General features: G+C 38.9%; 1 protein-coding gene across 3 annotated transcripts in view; it reads right to left on the bottom strand.

Annotated features, from left to right (window-relative positions):
* KCND3 (potassium voltage-gated channel subfamily D member 3) overlaps positions 1 to 25,697 on the bottom strand; it is a 752,547-nt gene that overhangs the window by 648,662 nt on the left and 78,188 nt on the right. For all 3 annotated transcript variants that reach the window (XM_082248475.1, XM_082248473.1, XM_082248474.1), the window contains exon 3: positions 23,500 to 24,671. In XM_082248475.1, the coding sequence (XP_082104601.1) occupies positions 23,500 to 24,605 (1,106 nt within the window). In that variant the 5' untranslated portion in view covers positions 24,606 to 24,671. The remainder of the gene's footprint in view (positions 1 to 23,499; positions 24,672 to 25,697) is intronic.

Genomic DNA, 25,697 nt, shown 5'->3' with positions numbered 1-25,697 from the left:
CACCAATAATTTGAAGACAGGCCTTTAGAGCCCATAGTGTCCTTCCTGATGTGCTTGCAAATCCTGCTGGTGCAGTGCCTGTACTTCCCCTATTCACTGGCCAACACGGAATTCAGGTGGAAACAGACAATTTTATTCCCCTTGGTTTCTATGAGTTGTTTTTCACTGAAGATCTGTACAGATCTATTGTGAACCAAAGCAATTTATATGCCGATCAATTCATCACCACAAATCCAAACCTGACCCTTGCCAGAGAATTTGCATTGAAACGTATCACTGTTTCAGAATTTACATGTGCCTATCTGGGCACTATCCCCCCTTTACTGAGCCTATCCGTCCTCATGGGCATTACTAAAAAGAGTGAGTTGCGGTCATATTGGTTCACTGATCCAATTCATTATATGCCAATGTTCTCTCCTGCCATGGCCAGGACTAGTTACAAGCAAATCTTATGGTTCATGCACTTCAGTGACAATGAACTCTGTCGTCCTTGGGGTGACCCTGGATATAACCGGCTCCACAAAATTCCACCCCTCGTAAATCACTTCAACCAAAAGTTTGCAGCCTTGTATACCCCCCAACAAGTTGGCTGCCTTGCTTTCAGTTTCTCCCCAGAAAGCGTGCAAGACATAGGGTCAAAAAGTATAAGCTCTGTGAAAGGGCAACAGGCTATACATGTAGTTTCCAGATTTACGGGGGGAGCAGAGGCAAGATTGTTTGGGACTTGTTGTCAACCTTATTTGGAAAGGGGTACCATTTATACGTGGACAATTATTACACAAGCGTGACACTTTTTAGTCACCTAAATTGGCGCACGTGGCACCGTGTGACCTAATCTCCGGAGCTTCCCCCAACGGCTTGTAGATTCCTGACTTAGACGGGAAGGGGGGGGGGGGGAGAACCTGCTTGAAGTGTAATAAATTGCTTGCAGTGAAGTGGAGGGACACACAGAATGTTTTCGTTCTGTCCTCCATTCACGCAGATACAACAGTCCAAATTGCAAGAGTGACTGGTTTTGTTGAGAAGCCCCTCAACCTTAATATGGAAGGGGTGGCATTCAACGACCAGATGATGGCTGTACATTTACATAAGGCAAGATACTGGTACAAAAAAAAGCGTCTGTGTACTTATTCCAACTGGCTCTGCTGAACCCTTGTGTGTTATACAAAGCATCAGAAAGAAGTGGATCCTTCCTAAAATTCCAGGAAGAGGTCATCACAGCCCTTCTGTATCCAGAATATAAACTAAATATAAAATATAAACTATTACATGGACTCCTTATGCCTCTTAGCAAATAACTTCGGGTGTCTACTTTCTGAAAAGGGGTCATTTGGGGGGGGGGTTGTGCTATCTTGGTATTTCATGGCCTCCGAAACTGTGATAGGTAGTGAGGAGTGAAATCAACAATTTATACCCTTAGAAAGCCTGAAGGCAGTGATAGGTTTTCGGGGTCCTGTACGCAGCTAGACTGCCAAAAAGTCTCACACATGGGGCATCCCCATACTCAGGAGAAGCAGCAGAATGTATTTTGGGGTGTAATTCCACATATACCCATGGCATGAGTGAGCAATATATCATTTCAATGACAACTTTGAAAAATGGCGAGAAAAAAACATTTGTGACAAAAAATTAAATATTCAATGGGCTCAACATGCCTCTCAGGAAATTCCCTGGGGTGTCTACATTTTTCAAAAAAGGGTAATTTTGGGGGGTTTTGTACTGCCCTGCCATTTTACCACTTCAAGAAATGAGATAGGCAGTCAGAAAGTAAAAGCTGCATAAATTCCAGTATATACACCATCATTTGTAGAAGCTACAACTTTTGCGCAAACCAATAAATATCCGCTTATTGAGATTTTTTTTATCAAAGACAAGTAGGTAAATACATTTTGGCTTAAATGTATGACAAAAATTTAGTTTATTGGATATTTTTTTATGAGAAAAAGCAGAAAACATGTCGGTCTTTTTTCATTTATATCACCAAAAAAATAAATAAAAACCACCAAAAGAAATTTCTATGTGTGGGAAAAAAACAGGACATAAATTTTGTTTGGCTACAGAATTGCATGACTGCGCAATTACCAGTTAAAATCACGCAGTGCCAAATTGCAAAAAATGGCCTGGTCATTAAGGGGGTAAAACCTTTCCGGTCAAGAAGTATAAGTAGACGGTCTTGTCTTCCATAGCCTGGTAAATAATGTGCTGTGTACTTCTTGAATTTCTGCTATACTTGTCCTTGCATGAGATGTCAACCTGGTTGAAATTTGTTTTCAGTGAATCAAGCACATCTATTCTAAGAACTAGAAAATTCAGATTAGCTAATGAGGGGATTATTTGCTGTTTACACTCTAAGTAAAATAGAATACCAAAACCTGTGATGCTCTATGAATTATAATGCAAACAAGACTTACCTTAATTGCACAATACAGCTTATGTGTGAGGATGCATGTCTATTAAGCTATTTCTTCTTTACTAAAGGCTCTAATATGATAAGGTACTGTAATACTCTTTACGCAGATTTTAGCCTTTTACTTGACTGCAATGACTTTATGGAGATAAGGCAATTACTGGCTGCAGTGCACGGAATGATGTTCAGCCTTCGAAACTGAATATCCATGTTTCATTCCACTTATCTAGGCTCTACAGCTGTTGATTTGAAAGATCAGAATCCAACTGAAATTACTGTGGATTCTCTTTTAGATTCATAGGTTTAGGAGTATAGCCTTGTGGAAAACTATAACTGCTGTTTGACAATACTGAGTTACTAGTGCAGAAAATCACATGGCATCTTGTTAAAAGATATGGATTAAAGGTGAACCTGCAGTAACAAAAACATTCTAAAATGTTCTTAGACATGCACAGCAAGCATCTATGGGTGCACACATACTTTACTGGGAACCCCATATTTTAGTACCCTTATATGACAATTAAACCAGCTCTTCTAAAAACTAGGGATGAGCTCTCAATTTGGTCCTAAATTTGCTTGTTCAGCAGAAACATTGCACAGGTTTCCTCCATAATTCATACAGGCCCTTCAGGTATGGCTTTTAAGGTGTGGTCAAAAGTAAAAATATAAAAAGACACAGTACCCCCAATGTTTTGGGCCTGGCATGGATTTTAAGTTTGACCCCATGCAAAAATCAGGAAAAAAAATACAGGGCCCTCCAAAAACCTCAATCAATCACTGGACCACATGACTGATGGTGGAATTACATCATGGATTTATTTTTTTCATTAACCACTTGCCTACTTGGTACTTTTATCCCCTTGCTGCCCAGGCCAATTTTCAGCCTTCAGCGCTGTCGCATTTTGAATGACAATTGCCCAGTCATGCAACACTATACTCAAACAACATTTTTATCATTTTTTCAAACAAATAGAGCTTTCTTTTGGTGATATTAATCATCACTGGGTTATTTATTTTTTTTCTAAATAAACTAGAACATTTTGAAAAAACAAAAACGTTTTATATAGCTTGTTATAAAATTTTGCAAATGGGTAATTTGTTTTCTTCATTGATATGCACTGACGAGGCTGCACTGATAGGCTACACTGATTGGCACTGATAGGCGGCACTGATGAGGTGGCACTGGTGGGCACTGATGAGGAAGCACACTGGTGGTTCTGATAGGTACTGATAGGTGGCACTGATCAACACTGATAGGCAGCACTGATGGGCACTAGAAGATGGCACCAATGAGGGTGTTGGGCTCTCTTTGGCAGTACTGGTGGGTACTGTAGGGACTGCAGTGATAATCAGAACACTGATAATCAGTTCCCTGATTATCAGTGTACATGTCCCCTTTAGAGAAGCTGGTTATCGTCTCTCTTCTCCTCTACTCATGCTGTCAGCATGAGAAAGGGCGTGTTGATAACCAGCTTTTGTTTACTACGTGATGACCTGTGTCCAATCACAGATGTAAGGAGCTGCTGATTGGCTCTGTGATCACAGAGCGTGCCATCTGAGTCCCACAGTGGTTGATCAGCAGAGGTGATCATAGGAGGCCGTCATATGACAACCGCCCAGAACTAGCTGGCCATCGTTCAGCTATAGCAAGGTCAGCAAGTGGTTAAAGAACAGACCATGCATGTTTTTTTTTTTTTACTGTTTTGTGAATGAGTTGGGGTAATTAGTACCCCTTACTCAACAACAAAGGGGGGACCAGATTATTATTAATCCCCCACAACCCTAACCTAGTTTTTGTGGGGGGGGGGGCCTTGCCCGAATCAAAATGACAAGGGTCTGATAAGGGTCTGGTATAAATGAGGGTAATCCCCAGTTAAAGTGACTGAAGCTATCATATGGCATCAATTTAACCATTTGCCTACTGGGCACCTTTAACTCCCTCCTGCCCAGGCCAATTTTCATCTTTCAGTGCTGTTGCACTTTGATTGACAATTGCGCGGTCAGGCAATACTGTACCCAAATTAAACTTTTAATATTTTTGGAGACAGAGAGAGTTTTATTTTGTTGGTATTAAATCGCCACTGGGTTTTTTTCTTTTTTTTAAATAAAACTTTCAGACTTTTTAGTTATAAAATTTTTCTCCTTCACTGTTGTGCGCTGATGAGGCTGCACTAATCGGCACTGATGAGACTATCACTCATGGGCACTGATGGTCACTGATGAGGAGGCACGATTACGCAGCACGGATGGGCACTGACTGGCAGCACTTTTGGCCACAGATAGACCGTATGGATAGGTGGCAATGATAGGCACTGATAGGAGGCACTGATAGTTGGCACTGATGGGCACAGAGAGACAGCACTGGTGGGCACTGTTAGGGCTGCACTGATAATCTGGACACTAATGATAAGTACCATGATTGTCAGTGCAAATGTCCCTGCTGAGGTATGCCATTTACTGTCTCTCCTCTCCTCACATGCTGTCAGTGTGAGGAGAGGAATACCGATAACTGGCTTTTCCTATTTACACTGTGATAAGCTGTGATTAGACACAGCTGCTCACATGGTAAAGAGCCTATGTCGCATAGGCTGTTTACTGTGATCGATGATTCCAAGGACACGATGCATCACAAATGGCCGTGCCGTGCACCCATGTGCAGCGAGAATGGGAGGATGTCATATGATGTCCTCCTAGAATGAGAGTGATCCCACCCATCCATCATTTTACTATGCAGCGGGTGGGCGGGAAGCAGTTAACCACTTCTGGCCTGGAAGATTTCCCCCCTTAATGACCAGGCCATTTTTTGCGATTCGGCACTGCAATACTGTCTTTAACTGACAATTGCGTGGTCCTGCGACACTGTACAAAAAATAAAATTGATGACCTTTTTTTCCCACAAATAGAGATTTCTTTTCATGGTATTTAATCGCCTCTGCGTTTTTTATATTTTGAGCTATAAACAAAAAAAGAGCGGCAATTCTGAAAAAAAACAATATTTTTCACTTTCTGCTATATAACATTCCCAATAAAAAAAATGTAATCAAATTTTCATCATTTTAGGCCAATTTGTATTCTGCTAAATATTTTTGGTAACAAAAATCCCAATAGGCATATTTTGATTGGTTTGCACAAAATTTATCACATCTACAAACTAGAGGAAAGATTTATGCCATTTTTATTTATTTACATTTTTCTTACTAGTAATGGTGGCGATCAGCGATTTTTAGCGTGACTGCGACCCCTAGGATCGCTCCCATTCGTGGGAACCTGCCGCCATATATATGCGGCGGCTGGTCGGCAAGTGGTTAAACAGCATTTTTTTCCTTCTAAATGCCAGTTTTGCTATAATAGGGTGTATACATTGTACAGATTTGCCACTTCACAGGCAGGTTAAAGGCACTCCCAGGCATGATCTTTAAAGAAACTTTGTTTTTTTAAAGTTTCACTTTAAGCGTTATTAAAATTTCTGCTTTTGGCCAAATGGAATGTATACCCATGTTAATTTGCAACTGATTTGAATAGAATTAAGGGATTTCACTGAAAACAAAATCTTTTTTTATATTACAGGTTTAAAACCATTTTTCGCAACATGGATGTATACAATGGATAGTGTTCAACGTATTATTTGTATTGTTTAGATGAAACGTATGTGTCCGGGACTAAACAACATGATTAGCATTTTGTAGCAATCACTCAAGACAGCTGGCAGTTTAGGGGTCTATTAAAACATTTTTAACACAAGATTCACTCATTTCTAAAATTCGATTTTATTGGAAAAATTTGTGAATTTTGGTTGAAAATTTGTGAATTTTGTGTAAAAACATTTATAAAAAACCCCTAACACTTCGTGTAACTAAATATTTAAGGTTCTGGACGTGCTTCTGTATAGTAATGAATAAGCTATCTTCCTTGAATGATCTGCATGTGTGTTGTCCTGGTTTCCTGGGATTTTTTCCACTATTTTTTAACCACTTCTGGACCAGAAGGTTTTCTCCTTTAAAGACAAGGCCATTTTTTGTGATACAGCACTGCGTTACATTAACTGACAATTGCGTTGTCATTTTTTTCCCAAAAATAGGGCTTTCTTTTGGTGGCAATTGAGCACCTCTGTGGTTTTTATTTTTTGTGCTATAAACAAAAAAAGAGCGACAAATCAGAAAATAAAAAAAATATTTTTTACTTTCTGCTATAAAACATTCCCAATAAAAAAAAATTAAAAATCTATTTGTTTTTATAATTTTAGGCCAATATGTATTCTGCTACATATTTTTGGTAAAAAAAAAATCCCAATAAGTGTACATTGATTGGTTTGTGCAAAAGTTATTGCGTCTACAAACTAGGGAAAAGATTTATGTCATTTTATTTTTTTATTTTTACTAGTAATGGCGGTGATCAGCGATTTTTAGCGGTACTGCGACATTGCGGCGGACAGATCAGACACCTAACTGACATTGTTTACACTTTTGGGGAACCAGTGACATTACTACAGTAATCAGTGCTAAAAATATGCACTGTTACTGTACTAATGACAAGGGGTTAACACCAGGGGCGATCAAAGGGTTAAATGTGTCTCTAGGGGGTGCTTTATAACTGTGTGGGGGATGGGCTTGCTGAATGAACACAGAGACCTGTGTTCCTAAATAGGAGGAACACAGGATCCTTACAGACAGAACAGCAGCCTGCCATGTTTACACTGGCAAACCGCCATTCTGACTCCACAGGGAGCGATCGCGGGTGTTCAGTGGCAATTGTGGTAGACAGACCCGCTGATTGGCTCCCCCTGTAGCCAATTGGCACGTGCGCACGCCTCCTACAGCGTGTGCACGCCCCCACTAGCGATCCTGCAAAACGAAGTACAGTTACATAATTTTGCGGGACAGAGCTGACTTGCCGCAGTATATATACTGCTGGTGGTCGGCAAGTGGTAATAACTTTTAAAATATGATTTAAAACAAGCATTTCCCTAAAGACTAGAATGCTCTCTACAAGGTAACTGTGACCATGGAGAACCCCTGTTCTGTTACCACTTAAGCCCCGGAAGATTTTACCCCCTTCCTGACCAGGGGGTATTTTGCGATTCGACACTGTGTGACTTTAACGGACAATTGCGCGGTCGTGCGATGCTGTACCTAAACGAATTTGACGTCCTTTTTTTCCCACAAATAGAGCTTTCTTCTGGTGGTATTTGATCACCTGTGCGATTTTTTGATCATGCGCTATAAACAAAAAAAGAGCGTCAATTTTGCAAAAATAACAATATTTTTCAAATTTTTTATATGAAATTCCCCCCCAAAAAAATGTAAAAATCAAAATTTTTAAACATTTTAGGCCAATTTGTTTTATGCTACATATTTTTGGTAAAAAAATCGCAAAAAGCGTATCTTGATTGGTTTGCGCAAAAGTTATTGCGTTTACTAACTAAGGGAAAGATTTTTGTTGTTTTTTTTTTTTTTTACGCGTAATGGCGGCGATCTGCAAATTTTTTTGCGGGACTGCGACATTGCGGCGGACAGATCGGACCCTTGACTGACATTTTTGACACTTTTGGGGTTACCAGTGACATTACTACAGTAATCAGTGCTATACATATGCACTGTTACTGTAAAATGACACTGGCAGTCAAGGGGTTAACTTTATTTGAGAGGGAGGGGTGTGTGTGCCTCAGGGGCATGATTCTAACTGTGATTGGCTGTGGCTTGAGCTGTAGGAACAGTGATCAATGATCCTACATAGTAGAACCGTATGATCACTGTTCTTACACAGGGGAGAATGACAGGCGGCTTGTTTACATCAGTCGCCTGCCTTTCTCCCGCTCTATCGGACGATCGCGAGTGCCCGGCGGACATCGGGTCCCCAGGGCACACGCGCGGAGGGGTCCGTGACCGAGCGGGAGCAGGAGCGTGCCTCCGGCGGCGCGCGCTTGCTCCCCAGAGCCTCACAGGCTAGTGACGTACCCATATGTCACTTTGCCTGTGAGGGGCTTACCGCCACAGTATATGTACTGGCGGCGGTCGGCAAGTGGTTAATAATATATACACCTACACAATACACATACTGTACACTACTCACACGCCCCAAAGTATTGGTTCTGGTAGGGATTCTAAAAAAAAAAAAACACACAGTGCTCACTGCAATTGAGAACTATAAAATAGCCACCTGTTGCAACCTTATATTCATCAACTCATCAACTCCCATTATTAACGACAACCATGAAGCATTTCTGAGCATATTACTCAATTACTGAGCAGATTCTCTGGCCTCTCTGCCACTATTGAGGAGCTCTTGATAGCTCTGTGGCTTTTTTCCGGTGGCTCCAGTGACTTGGGGGAATGGGCATCTGCTGGTCGACCCCCTTTAACATCTAAAGTGGGATCCTCCTTACTAGGACAACAAAAAGCTCCCGTGTGGCATGTTTTTTATTAAAGAGGCTCTACATACAACATGTTGGATCCATTAGGAACTGTTATACCATGTATACTTTAATTCCTGAGGAAGAATTTAAAAGAATTAATATCCAAAACACATTGGGTATTTCTGTCTCCATTGTCTAAAAACTTCTCATGGACAGAATCAAGCAGGCGCTCCTCATATGTAACATTTTGTGAATGGTATATTTATGGTATATATGAAAAAACAGAAAGGAAGTGGTCAATCTAACCCCACATATATTGGGCTTTTAAATGGTGACTCCCAAATGAAAGAACAACCATATCAATAACTTATTAGAAAAGTACAAAAATGTATTTATTTAGCCACTTAACCTCCCTGGCGGTATGATTATGTCAGGAATTACATACCAAAAGCGGTACAATTGTTTTCATGGAAATTTGGCGTTATGTATTATAGGCCTACAATTCTTAGTAATTACTGACTTAAACCTGACCAAAACAAGAGTCTAGTAGACATCGCAGATGTGATAAATTTGAAACACAAACGCATGAATTATAATCTAATCAATAATATAATTTTATTATATAATATATATAATAAAATTATATTATTGATTAGATTATAATTCATGCGTTATATATTATATATATGTGTGTGTGTGTGTGTGTATATATATATATATATATATATATATATATATATATATATATATATATATAATATATAACGCATGAATTATAATCAAATCAATAATATAATTTTATATATATATACGTGTGTATATATGTGTGTGTGTGCATATATATATATATATACATATGTACACATATATGTATATATATATATATATATATATATATATATATATATATATATATATATATATACACACATATATATATATATATATATATATATATATATATATATATATATATATACACATACATATATATATATATATAATATAAAATGTGTTATGTGTTTGTGTTTTGTGCAAATTTGAATTTCCCTCCCTAGTTCCGCTCCCATGCAGCATTGCTGCTGCAGGGAACGGAACTAGGAAGTCATCAGACCGACAGCGGGACTCTCGGCTGGCGGTCACAGCAATGAGAGATCATCGCTGGATCGGCAGAAGGTAAGAGACACCGCTGCGCTCTCTGCACATCCACCCCGAGCGTGACTCGGGGATACCAATCCTGGACTAAAAAATCCACCCGAGTCACGCTCGAGATTACCGCAAGGGAGGTTAAAGAGGTTGTAAACTCGCATTTTTTTTTTTTCACCCTGCAAGAGAAAGACATAATGAGCTAGTATGCATCGCCCTACACATACACATGACAGTTAAAAACCAGCAATATACCAAGTCTCCCTCCCCTTTTTAAGATCTTAACTAAAAAAAAAAAAAGGTGTTGTCCAAGTGTTGCGCAACCATGCCAAACCTGACATGTTTATAGCACTGGTGAATGACACCTATAGGCAACATCTTTTTTTTGTTTCATAGAAATCCTTATAAGGCAATAATTATTTGGATGAAATTGTATATAGACTACAATCGGAATATATGAAGTTTTAGGTTTGAGAGTACTATTACAATAAAAACACTTTGCAGTTCTCCAAAATGTGACAGACATTAAAGTGACAACCTGGGTATATTTGCAGTTGAACATAGAACAGATATCATCTGTTTGCTGTATCTGGAAAAAAAAATACCAGTATCTACTCAGAGTTAAGTAAATAATTTATTGGGAAGCCTACAACTCACTAGTCCAGATGGAGTAATAACATTGAATATTTGTGACCGGCTTGAGGCTATGAACCTCTACTAGAGTGAAAATCACAAAGGTGAATAGGGGCAGACCATCTTTTATGTCAATGATTTTCTGGAATTAAAAAGTGTCAAATGATTTGACATAGGGGAAAGAGCTGCAGAAACAACAGTGGCAGTGAAATGTTACTTATGAATTATTAAGTATTTTCCGAAAAGTAGATTTGATACTGTAAACAGACATAAAAATTTGCAAGTCATTTCACAGCTTCAAAAGAAGCTTGTTGACTGATGCTGGAACTATTATACCTATACAATATCAAATTTCCATAGTTCTTTCAGGATGTCATGCCGAGATTAATGCTCTTACAAATAAACATGTTCCATTGGAGAATAGAATTTGTTGCACAGAGACACCAAAATGGTGAAATGAATTAAAGGTTTTACCTTTTTGTCATGCACCTTTGCCCCCAGTCTATATATTATTTTGCCTTGTGCTTTTCTGAAGTATATTATTAACCACTTCGGCTCCAGAAAGTTTTATCCCCTTCCTGACCAGGCCATTTTTTTGCGATATGGCACAGTGTTGCTTTAACTGACAATTGTGCCGTCATGTGACGCTGTACCCCAATAAAATTGATGTATTTTCTTTTACCACAAATAGAGCTTCCTTTTGGTGGTATTTTATCACATGTGCGGTTATTTTTTGTGCTATAAACAAAAAAATAACCACAATTTTGAAAAAAAAAAAAAAAATTTTTTTATTTTCTGCTATAAAACAAACCTAATAAAACATTTTTAAAAATCTTTTTTTTTTCATCAATTTAAGCCAATATGTATTCTGCTACATTTTTTGGTAAAAAAAAATCCTAATAAGTGTATATTGACTGGTTTGCGCAAAAGTTATAGCGTCTACAAACTAAAGGATACATTTATGGATTTTTTTATGTTTTCAATTGGCGGCGATCAGCAATTTTTAGCGGGACTGCAACATTGCAAATCTGACACCAAATGACTCTTTTTGGGGACAAGGGACACCAATACAGTGATCAGTGCTAAAAAAAAAGCAGTGTTACTGCATAAATTACACTGCTAGGGAAGGGGGTTAATACCAGGGGTGATCAAGGGGTTAAGTGTCCCCCTAGGGAGTGCTTTCTAACTGTGTATATAGGGGAGGAAAAGAGAGATCTGTTTTCAGCTTAGCTGAAATGCAAGATCTCTCTTTTACTCCCTGGCAGAACAGCAGTCTGCCTTGTTTACATAGGCAGACCTCCATTCTGTCATTCCCTTGAACGATTAGTGGGTGCCGGTGGCCATCGCCGCCGCCCGACCTGCTGATTGGCTCCCACTGTGATTGGACACAGCCGGAGCCAATCAGCAGGTCGGGCATGTGCCCCCTAAATCACCTGCACAAAATCACATATATGTACGTAATTTTGCGCAGTCGGGCCATCCTGCCGCAGTATATATGTGGTTGGCGGTCTAGAACTGGTTAATGCCCAACCTGCTGATTGGCTCCCGCTGTGATTGAACACAGTGGGAGCCAATCAGCAGGTCGGGCACGCCCTCCTACATCACCTGCACAAAATCATGTACAGTACATGTATGTATGTGATTTTGTGCAGCCAGAACATCCTGCTGCACAATATATGTGGTTGGCGATCCGGAACTGGTTAATGCTTCTTTTTTCATGTATTTTCTGTGTTGTCTAAAATCTATCATAAGTTTGTGAATGGTAAACTTTTGGCTGAAAAGTTTGCAGGCTCACTGCCAGAAATAAAGAAGAACATATAATGCAGGGCTTAGCCTTTTCCCTGGCCAACTGTGTCACAAGAGCCAATAATTTTAAGAAAAGGATAACGCACTTTCTTTATTTAAAAAAAAAAGGGTGGGCTTATAGTAGTCATAGTGTCTGTAGTTTAATATTTTTTGTTGGAAGAGATACTATTTTTAATTTTGAATTTGTATTAATTTTTTTAAAATGTTGGCATTGGTACGTGTCTCCCATGGCTTGCCAGTTTTGTTTGCTTATTAGCCCTACAAATGGACAGAACTGAGTAGCAATATACTTCAGTTGAGTTCTCTTCAGGTGAGATTTGCTTAGCTGCGAGAGAACTAAACCCCAGAAGATTCATTCATTCCTACCAGTTATTTATGGGGAATCTGTAAGTGCTGCTAATGTTCATTTCTGAGGGGTCCTCAGTGCAGATTAGTGGTGGAAACTAGGAATAGACTGATTATCGGCAAGGCCGATATATTGGGGGCCGATATGCACTTTCCCTGATATATCGGTATCGAACCTGAAACTGGCCGATATGGCTGATATTTTTGTGATGTCATTCTGCCTTCTTAGGCCGCCTCCGTCGCCTTGGACAGCCTCGTCTGGAGTCAGGACTAGTCTTGCGGGAGTGTATCACAGCCATACACCCACCCATAGCAGCCCAGTACCAGCCAGCCACCCATATCCACAGGCCCTGTACCAGCCAGCCACAGGCACTGTACCAGTGAGCCAGCCAGCCACCCACAGGCCCTGTACCAGCCAGCCACCCACAGGCCCTGTACCTGCCAGCCAACCACAGCCCCTGTGCCAGTCTCCACCACAGGGTGCAAGACAGCCAGCCACCCACCACAGGATGCCAGACAGCCAGCCACCCACAGACAGGGTGCCAGACAGCCAGCTACCCACAGGCCCTGTACCAGACAGCCACAGGCACTGCAACAGGCAGTTGCCCATGGGCCCGGTATCAGCCAGCCACCCACAGCCCCTGTGCCAGCCAGCCACCCACCATATGGTGCCAGCCAGCCAGCCACTCACCACAGGGTGCCAGCCAGCAAGCCACCACAGGGTGCTAGCCACCCACTACAGGGTGCAAACAAGCCAGTCATCCACCACAGGGTGCTAGCAAGCCAGCCATTAAGCATTAAACAAAAATTAACATGTTCAGTACCAGATTTGTGTCAAAAATTGTCTTTATTTTTCAAAACTTTAAAAGTACAAAATATTGGCTCATATCAGCCGATACTGATACGTTGTGACCAAAATATCGCTATCGGTAAAGGCCCTGAAAAAAACATATCGGTCTATCCCTAGTGGGATTATAAATGTAGGATTGACCAAAGAAGCCTGTGTTGCAAAAACATACATCTTTTCAAACCCTAAAAATATTTTTAATCACTTTTAAAGAATTGCTTGCTATTTGTCTAGTTACTTAAATTACTACAAAACATGCTGGGAAAATTGCCACCCACAGAATAGGGCATGCTATTGTTAGGTTTGTTTGATTGATCTTGCAGCTGAAATCTGGCATACCAACCCCCCCCCCCCCTCCCCTCCCAATTCTGCTATATAACGATTCTAGTATAAGTCATGTGATGATGTCACAAAAAAAGGAAGAAAGAAACAGAGGAATGACTATTTAACAGGCATTTATGGATATAGTAAATGGCATCAGATATGCAGTATTGAATTTTTAAATCCACAGTAAGATTAATATATCCTGTCTTAAAAGGGCAAGTAGACAACTCTGTCTTGCAAATAACAAGGCAAAGGTGAAAAATACTCAGAGAAGTCAGACAGATTAAATAATGTATTTGAGGTCACAAGTGGTCAAAACAAAGCTACAAATTAAATCAGTCTGCTTGCAGGACTTGAAAATGATTTGAAAAGGCTCAGCTCTAATTTTCTGAAATATTTTTGTTCTTATAGGAAGCTAAGTACTTGGAGATTTTCAGAAGCCTAACCGCCTAAATATAATTTAACAATTAAATATGGCAATTGAGTAAATGTTCTCAGCAGCTGTATATTGCATGACATCATGATATTGTCATGGGTACTTCCAAAAGGTTTAATCCATTTACAAAAATTCACATAAAGCTTCTCTCCAACTTAGAGATTTTAGCTAGTTGGACAACTGATCAGACACATTACAAAAAGAAAGAATCGACAATTCTTTATTCAGCCTACTACAGGGAGCAAGAGTGATTAAATGAAAACCACTGGTAACTTGCGCTACACTGTGATCAAATAATGGGAGAAATGATTATCAGCAAAGACAGTATTTATACGCTGAAAATAATTCCTTATTTCTTCCATAGTTCAAGTTCTTTGGTGGTACATATTTTAAAACATATCTACTGTATACCCAAAACAAAAATGTAATATATTGCAGCTTGCCAGTCTTTAGATGTGGTGGCTGCATTACTTTTATTTTTCAGGTTTTTCTTTTTTATTTTAGACTGGTAATCCTGCGGATAACACACTTTCAGCTCCTAGGTGGCCACGCTCATTTTTTGATTGTATCTATAGAGGAGCTATGGTTGTCACAACAGGTTGGAGTTCAAACAAGTCAAACAAGTGTGCCTTTGTTCATCTCTATTCCATCTCCTAAAATAAGAAAAGGAATGCAGCCATCGCATCTAAGAAGGGAGCTCAATTTCCAGCTGTTTGGGTATTTGACCGAACAAAAGACTTTTAGCCCATTCAGGGGAAGCCAAACAACATACATAGTAGCAGTATTTTGACTGCTAAAATATATGACAGCTTCCAATTTGTCAATTGTTACCAAGGAATTGGCGATTGCCAATTTCATTGTGTCTTTAGCAACCAGTGATGTCACCTGACCTCATTCATTTACTGGATGGGAATCCCAAAGCCAAAAGGTAAACAAAGTGCAAAACAAAAAGGTAAACAAAGTAAACAAAGTACAGTTTAACATTACTGACCAAATATGGCCACGTGTCCTCATTTGGACAATGACACTGACAGTGGTTCAGGGGGGAAGGCATTCTGGCCCTGCCTCTTTCCTGGCTGGCCAGGCTACATGCTTAGATAAGGGTCTGGTATAATTTTTGGGGGGGTCCCCCATTAACATATATATCAGACCTTCATTTAGGATATGGGTCTGGTACAGATGCAGGGAATCCTTATCCATTTGTTTATGAACAAAAGTAAAGTGGTCAATGCTGTCATTTGTCACCAGCTTAGTTAGTCTTTTTTTCTTTGTAAATGTTAGTTGTGTCAGTTGGATTAACTGTCAATAGAATACACTGTAAAGATGTTCAACTTCAGAGACAGGTTAGGAACACCCTCAGGCATGTTATTTAAAGAAAAAAAAAGCGTTTTTTAAAGTTGCAGCCTTCCATTAGAATGAAATTTTGCTTTGACACACGTCCAGCAGGGCAGCGCCCAGCCCCCATGACATTTATTTGACAATCCTTTGCCTATTGGCCTAAAAAAGGCCATTACTGTTTTTTAACATTTAGGTCATATTTATTTCACTGGGGTTTATATCCTGAACCAGAACTTTAGTCATGCTCTGTGAAAACCAGGTATGTTTGGCTCATCCCTACATTGAGAATTGGTAAGCTGAAACATAATACATTTTTGTTCTTGGGTTAAGTTTTCTTTTAAGGCTATTCTTATGATACATAGATGGTGTTGATATGGTGCATAATTTTACAACAAATAAATTCTTTAAATAATCAATCAAGAGGTAGGAGTAGTAGGGCATGGCTCAAAACATAAATCCATTTGTGACACTGAAATCCAAATAAAGCACTCACATTGACTAAGAGTGCTCAAGCTAATTGATATCTCTCATTGTGACCCAGTTCCCCAGCTTCACGGCTTCCTGATATGTGATCTTACTTGATCAACTGAGTGTAATGTCACTGGCTCCTCCTATGTGTTGCGTCACAACATCAGAATGTCATCACAACAGGAAAGTATGGTGGGGGGAACATTATGATGATTTGTGCTTGCTTCGCTGCCTCAGGGTCTGCATGCCGGACTTGATTCACTGCATGATTGATCTCATATTATGTTTATGCACATTTATAATATTTACACATTTCCTTCTTTTGTTATTTGTTATTTTTATTGATGTGTTGATTCATCTGTTATTACTACTATGATGCATTCACATTATGAGTAGTGCACCACTTCCCTTTGTCAAATTGTATTCAGCAAGTTTAATGAGTACTTGTTATGGTGGGAGCTGCAACTCACTTAGTTCTTAGTCACCACACATTATCCATAGCAGCGCACCTGTCATTCACTTTTTATTATTGTCTAACTAACCAACCCCTTTTTTGGGCTTTGCCTTTAAAAATGCCCATTTAAACCATTTAAAGTGTGTCTGTGTTCTCGGGTTCAGGTAAGGGTGGATCATCACAGGTGCAGTGTAGACTTGAACCAAAACAATTCAGTGGCTCCTTTGGAATTGACCACTATAATAATTAAAGAAGGAACAGTGCTGCGCTATTCTATAGTAATAAATGATAAAATAGATGTGTAGATTTGGAAAAGTTGTGTGCTGGTTCTTGGACTAAATAAATAAAATAAATAAAGAGCTATCCCCTGATGAAGTCACGTGACGGTGACGATATGCGTAGGGCAGCTGACAGTACCTGAACTGTTGTCGGAGGACAAGCCAGTCATCCACGCCCTGTATGCCGTTTGTGGCATTTTTAAATGTAGGTTTTTAACTTGCTTTGCCAATAAAATCCTTTAACTTTATTACACTTTTGGAGCCTTCTCTCTCCCGCACACCTTCATGTGAGTCATCCATCGGGGTCACTCACTAACGCTAGGACCGAAGAGGCATATACCAGCTCCAGATAGAACCTCTGGGAATACTGCGGTGCAAGCAGGAAGATCGTAGGATATAGACCCGTTGTCGTGCTGGATTACATGCTGTTACCTTACAGCTGTAAGGTAAGAAGTTAACACAACCACAGTCACTAGGATATCTTTACCCTTCTTTATCAGTTATTCACCCCTGCCAGTTTGGGAGGTTTCCCATTTAGAAAAGACTGTTGGAGGGTGCAATTTATATTTCTTAGTTTAACAGAACTTTATATGTGGACTGTAATATTTACTGTAACTGCTCAGTGTGACATTCCATCTGATCTACGAGCAGCTTGCTCACAATGTTGCCTATTTGTTTCATCTTATTAGCTATGTGGTTGTACCTATTAGCTATAGATCACCCATTTGCTTAGACGTTATTCCAGTTATCATTAGCCTATTTATTTCTGCCTACTTTAGGCTGTATTTACTGATGTTATTTTCAATATTGTTCTATCACTATTAGAAGATTTATTACTCTATTACCTATCTATCTGTAGTTATAGCACTTTGTCATTTTTTTACACCTTTTATCTGCATTTATTGAAGATTCAAGATACATTCTTTTTTTTTTTTTATTTATTCATTCACATTTTACTAATTAAAATGTTGCACTTCTGTCACTGCATATTACACACCTACATTCATCACTTTGTTACTCTTATACACTTGGAAATTCAGCACTGGTTCACTTTACTACACATTTTATTCATTTCATTATATGCACTAAAGTTCTGGGATAGCTCTTTATTTATTTTATTTTATTTTATTTATTTAGTCCAAGACCCAGCACACAACTTTTCCAAATCTACATATCTATTTTTATTGTTTATTACTATAGAATAGCGCAGCACTGTTTCTTCTTAATTACATTGGTTTATTTGACATAAGGAATTTGTCATTTTGGTGTTTGTGACTATTCTCAGGAGTAATATTGTTAAGTGTGATAGCGCCTGGGCACCCCCCCCCCCATTTTTCTGTAATAAATAAACACTCAAAAGAGATCATTTTCTATGTCCCTTCCAGGATAAACCCCCAGTCATGGCCAGTGCAAGGAGTTGGAGCTGTAGGGTGTTGGGCAGCCTGGGATCTGTTCAACCGGACCTACCAAAATGGGTGTGGTATGCAGCATTCAAAAGCTAAGAGGTGGTGGAGTTCCTCCAAATTCCAGGTCAATGTTTGGGTGATAGTCTAGGCCTAGATCGTTGCCCAAGCTTTGACCTGAGAAATTATCCTGGGTCACGGATAAGCGTTTTTATATTTTTACCCTTGTGAGTGTATTTTTATCTTTGCATTTTCTTAAAGTAAACTTATAGCTACATGATCGGTGCCTAATTCTTTCAATGCATTTGCCTATGATAAAAGAAAAAAAAAAAGGTAAAGAAATAGACTTTTGGAGCTTGAGTAGTTTTGCAGACTCTGTGAAAGAGACAAATGCAAAAAGAATAGAAGGAAAGTTGATTTAAATTATTTTAGGCTGAAATACATATTACAAAAATATTTAGAGCTTTTATTTTAAACAAACAATAAATGACTCTTGCAAAATACTAAAGCCAATAGCAACAAAACATAATCCATTTCATTTTCATCCATTGATTTCACTGATCTAATAAGATTACAAAATAGAACGAGTTACATTTTTATTGTGATCACCACTGATTTGTAGTGTTACCATTTTCCCTAAGGAGGAACTCAAGTTCCACTTGCTACAATTTTGTGACATGCTCTTCATAGTTCTCCCATCATCTCCCTCTGTTTGCAAAAAGTGCTTAGTCCTTTTAAGAACACAGGACATTTAGAGCTTTCAAACTGATAAAAGGGTGAGACCTTGAGGTACCCTGAGCATGCTTTTTGAAAGGCCAGCATAATATCGTAAATGTATTTATTAGCAAATGTATCAGTAAATCGGTCCAGAGGCCTTTTCAACCATTTTACAGCATGTGGTTCTGGTTCAGCTATTTACAGGTATCTACCTGTATCTAAATTCCAAAATAGGGTCTTATTAAAGATTAAAATTTTCCCTAACAATGCCTGTTTAAAATTCTGAGTTACATATATATCACGTTCCAATATACTGTGTTCCAGACAGATTCTTCCATCAAATGAAACTGGACAAAGTGAATGGAAAATGAAAAATACAGAAAATAAGCAATTTATAAAATAGAAACTGAGCATCATGTACTGTACTTAAACAAATCTTATCAGACATCTAAATGCTTTTCACCAAGGGTAGAAAGCACATGAGAAATGAGCAGAACTGTGTCACATAAAAAATGTATTGCTCTGTTTCTTTCCAACTACACTTTGTGAGGAAAATGCTGGCAATAATCCCAATGCCCTATTTACAAAAAAAATAAAAAAAAAATGTTATAAATATATAGCCATATCGCCATATCCTACTCTAAACCAATCAATCAATTAGAAAACATATTCATGGATGAGTAATGACTATGTTTTTGACTTTAATCATTTCACCTAATGTATGAAAACATGCTTACATAGAAACATAGGGGTTTATTTACTAAAACTGGAGAGTGCAAAATCAGGCATCCTTCTGCATAGAAACCAATCGGCTTCTAACCTCAGCTTGTTCTATCTTTAGCAATAATATCTGGAAGCTGACTGGTTTCTATGCAAAAGTAATCCTGATCTTGCACTCTGCAGCTTTAGTAAATACACCCCACATAAACCATATTCTCTCAATGATATCTGTTTTCAGCAGCAGTGAAGAAACAATGTAAATGTTGTAAACCATGCTTCGATATCGAGATAATATTGTGTAAACTTACCAAGACTAGATTTGTATTATATGTGATTTTATATGTGAGGTGGACACTGATACCTAGCCTGTACCAACCAAGATTAATTGGGCCCAAGCTGTTACTTTCTGATCACAAGTGGATAATCCACAAGACACCCCAGACAGGAGTTTGGGGCCTGCTGGCATTTCGGGGGCAAGCTACAACTTCATGCTTCTACTGTAAACCAGGTAGATAGTGCAATCAGTCAAAGGTGTGTACACCTTCCTGTCACATCACAAGTAAAGAGGAACTTGTGAGCTAATGAGGTAGCCATGCCAGTACAGGCAAATCAAATGGACTGGGCCTAAACCTACCAATGTCAATCAAAGGAATAGAGGGAAAAATTGCTACCTTGCATAGTTCTAGTAACTGAAGCTTACATGCATTGTTGTTTTGTTGTAGAAGGTTTTTAATATTGATTCTGTATGTCTAAATAACGTAACTACTCATTCAGTTCTTAGCAAATTATGTTTCAAGTTATGGAATTATAAGTCCCTGGGAAAACTGGAATTTGTAGTTCCAAATCTGCTGCTCAGGATAATTTCTCTTAGCATTCAACATAATTCACAAATTCACTTAAACCATGCTGTCAGCAGGAAAGATACAGCCCAGACATTTAGCTTCTACGATACTAAAGTGACAATCTGCTAACTTTTATGTTGTTAAAGAAAACACTTCTCCATTTAAGGAAGTGCAATGCTTAAGCATTTTAAGATTTACTAGATTCCAGAAAAGATTTAAACGACCCTGGTGAAAACTTAAATCCCTTTAGATCCAATGTATGCAGTTTTGACCAGTGATTTGTGTTCTTTTTCTTTCCATTAATTTATATACATGCTTTTAGAAAAAAAAATAGCATTTTTATCTGTGAGCTTCCAAGACTCCTAAAATAAACTTACTGGAAACAGTATTCATGCTGAACACAACCATTCCTACAACAAGACCTACAGCAACTATATTTAAACATGAATATAATATGCAATGTAAACCAAAACAAAAAACTAGATGTATTCCATTTGCAGCAATTAAAGAGAAAGTTACTGTAGAAGTCATTTACAGGCACATGATAGAAATGTCATGCTATCAATAAGTGGTGAAGAAAAAGGAATAATATGATAGAAACTATCAATAAGTGGTGAAGTAAAAGGAATAAAATGATAAAAACCTGACTGTGATAAATGCCATGTAGGAGCAATGAGTTCAAGCACAGGTGGGAGGGGATGCTTCCCAGATCTTTATCACTATCACAAATTGTAGGCTAACATGTTTGATAACGTGCTCCCTCAAGCTAAGAAAAAGTGTGCATGGCTGGTCACTACTGTCTCTTCTGCCCTTTCATCACCAAGACCATTCTCAGGTAGGTGTGCTCCCTCAAGCTAAGAAAAGGTGTGCATAGCTAGTCACTACTGTCTCTTCTGCCTTTCATCACAAAGACCTTTCTCAGGTAGGTGTGCTCCCTTAAGCTAAGAAAAGGTGTGCATGGCTGGTCACTACGGTCTCTTCTGCCCTTTCATCACCAAGACCATTCTCAGGTAGGTGTGCTCCCTCAAGCTAAGAAAAGGTGTGCATGGCTAGTCACTACTGTCTCTTCTGCCTTTCATCACAAAGACCTTTCTCAGGTAGGTGTGCTCCCTTAAGCTAAGAAAAGGTGTGCATGGCTGGTCACTACTGTCTCTTCTGCCCTTTTATCACTAAGACCTTTCTCAGGTAGGTGTGCTCCCTCAAGCTAAGAAAAGGTGTGCATGGCTGGTCACTACTGTCTCTTCTGCCCTTTCATCACTAAGACTTTTCTCAGGTAGGTGTGCTCCCTCAAGCTAAGAAAAGGTGTGCATGGCTGGTCACTACTGTCTCTTCTGCCCTTTCATCACCAAGACCTTTCTCAGGTAGGTGTGCTCCCTCAAGCTAAGAAAAGGTGTGCATGGCTGGTCACTACTGTCTCTTCTGCCCTTTCATCACAAAGACCTTTCTCGGGTAGGTGTGCTCCCTCAAGCTAAGAAAAAGTGTGCATGGCTGGTCACTACAGTCTCTTCTGCCCTTTCATCACCAAGACCTATCTTAGGTAGGTGTTTCCAGAATCTAGAAGGCACTTTTTTAAAAGGCTAAAGTACAACTGTATTCAATGCAAATACATGCAAAGTAGCTACTACTATACAGAAGGTGCCAAATAATGCCTTCAGAGTAGAACACTATATCTTGCTATGGAGATATTAGGCATAACTAGCCCCGAATACCGCAAAATAGTGCTGTGTGGTTTACTGGCCTATCACTATCCTCAAGTTGTGCCATATGGTTGTCCATCTAAATACTAACTTTCAGAAAGTCAACAGAAACTCCAGGGACTGTCTGCTGGTTTGCATGCATTTCCCTTATAATACACTTACCTTGATTAATTCTGTTGAGATGTTATGCTTTTGTACTAGGTATGGCTTAAACGCCATTAAAAATAATATTCTTGTCTACCATTTACTGCTTCTCAGTAAAGCACAGGTGGAGTACTATTATTGGCAAGTACTTATACAGTGTTAATACATCTTTTTTAGGGACTAATTCATTTGTCTACATCAGCAATTCACTAGCTATACTGAGCTCTAAGGACAGCATGATAATTATAGCACACAGTCCTCAAAGTAATACATTATTATAGTTGAAGTTCCTGATGAACTGAACAGATAACTGAGTTTCCTGTTCCCTAATAGCAGACATCACGTGATAGCCTTGACATTTACATTTGGAATTCTTCTATGCTAACAGTATCATGTAAATTTGAGAGCCCTCCTTGCATACACATATGATTTACCAACTATAAGCATTTCCTCTACACATATTTATTTTTTTTATTTCCTTTTATTTTGAGGACACCTCAGTCTAAACTGATGTTTGATCCTTGAAAATAGGATCATATATCCTTAAGCTACTCATGTGTATCAGTGATGCTGCTAGGATGCAATACAGTAAAGAAGGGCAGGACAGAAAATGTAAACAGGAATCAAGGGATTTAAGACCATATCTTGTAAATAAAAGGATTATTCATAGCAACAGACGGCCTCCATCACAGGAACAGAAGGTAAAGCTGCAAATTTCCCGTTGCATTTAATGTCTGTGCATATAAGACTAATGGAATAATCTTCATCAAACAGGTTGTTCCTCTCATTTAGATGTTTAATGTATACACAGACCTCCCTGACTCCCCAGACGTAATATAAAAAGTCACCTTCATCTCATCAAGAGCTAGCTAATCAAAAAGCAGGTAGATGCAAAGCACACACAAAGAATAAGCATAATTATAATCTGTTGTTTTACTTCAGTCCTATCTTCTCTAATTGATTTTGTGTGTCTGTGTAAGCAGCTTAGCGAAAAGGAAAATGCATTTAAAATCCCAAGGGAGTGTCATTAAATGTCATTGTACAAGAATGGTAATCTACCTGAAGGAAATAAATGAAGGGTTCCAAGGCTGTAGCAATGCACTTATTCTGTATTGAACAAATATAATAAGTAGAACACTTACCCAAGAGTTGTCATGGTAACAATGGTATACCAAAATGAAGCAGGAATGCTAGTGAACTTGCTGGATGATGAACCTTTTTCAGCATAAAACATCACAGTGGCAAAGATAATGATTGCCATTGTCAGTGAGAAAAGAAGAAATCCCAGTTCAGAGGCACAGCTCTTCAGGGTATACCCAAGAATCCGTAAACCCTGGGAGTGGCGTGAAAACTTGAAAATCCTGAAGACCCGGAAAACCCGCAGGGTGACAAAAGCGCCACTCACATCCTCATTGTTGGTCATCACCAAGCCTATGTAGTATGGCATGATGGCCACTACGTCAATGATACTCATGACACTTCTCATGAACCTGTAGCGACTTGGGGCTGCAAAAAGTCTTAAGAGGTACTCAACTGTGAAAATCATGACACAGGCTGTGTCCAGACAAAAGAAGGCTACATCAAACCTTTCACCACAAGGAAGCTCCTTATTTCCAGGCACAGTGCCACAGGGAACAGTCTCCACCACATTGGTGATCACAGACACTGCAATAAAGAAGCCGGTCACATAGTAGAAGACTAAGGCTAAAGTGCTGGTGTGGGGGTTTTCAAAGGCTCGCCACATAGTCTGGCGTGCGTTTAGGGAGGGCACTGGTTCTTGGCTATGCTCAAATTCATTATCATCCTGTAGCCTCTCTGCATTTTCTCTTCTTCTGTCTTTATATTCTTCATAGCAACAGTCACCTATGATTTCAGGTAAGATCCCATAGAAAGCTAGTTCTTCGTCATAGGCAGAGATGCATTCGTACCTAGGGTAGTGAAGCTTGCCAGTCCTGTAAAAATTTAGAATACTCCTGAACACTTCAGGATCACGATCAAAAAAATATTCCTTGGTTTCTTCATTGAAAAAGAAATCCTTCTCTGTGCTTCCAAGTAGGGTATCTGGATATCGTTCTAGAGTAGTTCGCCAAGTCTGGAATCGGCGCCCACTAACATTAAGAATGATTAGCTCATCTTGCCTTTTGTTTTTGTCAGCTGGTGCCAGTGGCATAGGACAATTGGCCACTGGCATCCACCCGATGGCAGCTGCCCTTGCAAAGGGCAGCCATGCTGCGACTCCGGAAGCCATGAGAGTGTCAGGTCCGGGGGCCACTCCAGTACCTTAATTACCAGCTTGATTTCAGATCAAAGCCATCTAGAAAGAAAAAAAATACATCAAGTTAAAAGTCACTAATAAGCACTTACAAAAAATAAAATTTGCAATGAATATCTGATGATTTCAACTTGTCAAGACAAACCGCAAAGAATGCAATAACTATTTGTGTGTAACCTTTAGAATCCAGTAGCTTTTAAATTGGTTAACAAGACTATTTCAGCAACTGAAATTGAGAAATCATCAGAAAAAGCTTGTACTTTATACATTGCTGATGATTAAAGATTCCCAAAATATAATGGAATATTATGAAATCTAAAAGCTGAGGATATAAGAATAGATATTGTTTTCAAAATAACAGCAATCCTTACAGTGTTCAATGTGTATAGTTTTAAATTCAACAGCCCTATATTTTAAGCAATTTAAGTGCTCTACACTACATGCACTACATCTAAGAAATATACAAAGGGGTCTATTCATAAAAGGGGGGGGGGCATAGAACTGTCCATATTTTTACATTATTCTTCACAGATATCACACATTTGATCCTTTTTTATAATATAGCAAAGGCTTATTACGGTACATTCGTTTATGAATTGGCAATGCTGTGGTATAGTCAACATTTGTAAAAATACCATACTTTGGGAAGAGGCTCCTTTTAATGTAACCCTGAGGGAGACAAGGATTGAAAAACTACAGGCAAGGTTACTCTTGAAAAAAATAAACTAAAATCCTCAACTTTGTTCAAATTTGACAAAACAGATTTTTATTATAGGTTGTGAAACCCACTTGTGTTTTGACACTTTATGAAACTTTCAAGACAATCTTTGCATTCCCAATTATTCCTATAATATTTAAAATATAAACTTTAGGTATGTGTTTAGTGGAAACAAGCTAGTGTCAAAATAGTACACAAGCAATTGAGTAGGCCACAACTAAAAAGAGATAAGGCAGGTTTTATCTTGAAATAGAAATTAGAGTGTGGCTATTGCCTCTTAAATAATACAAATATTGACAATAGCTTTATTAACGGTTCCTTTATTCCTTTATGTACATTGGACAGGGGGG

Source organism: Pelophylax lessonae (assembly GCF_965119305.1).
Source record: "Pelophylax lessonae genome assembly, chromosome: 2".
Lineage (NCBI taxonomy): Eukaryota > Metazoa > Chordata > Amphibia > Anura > Ranidae > Pelophylax > Pelophylax lessonae.
This window is presented reverse-complemented; position numbering and strand designations above follow the sequence as displayed.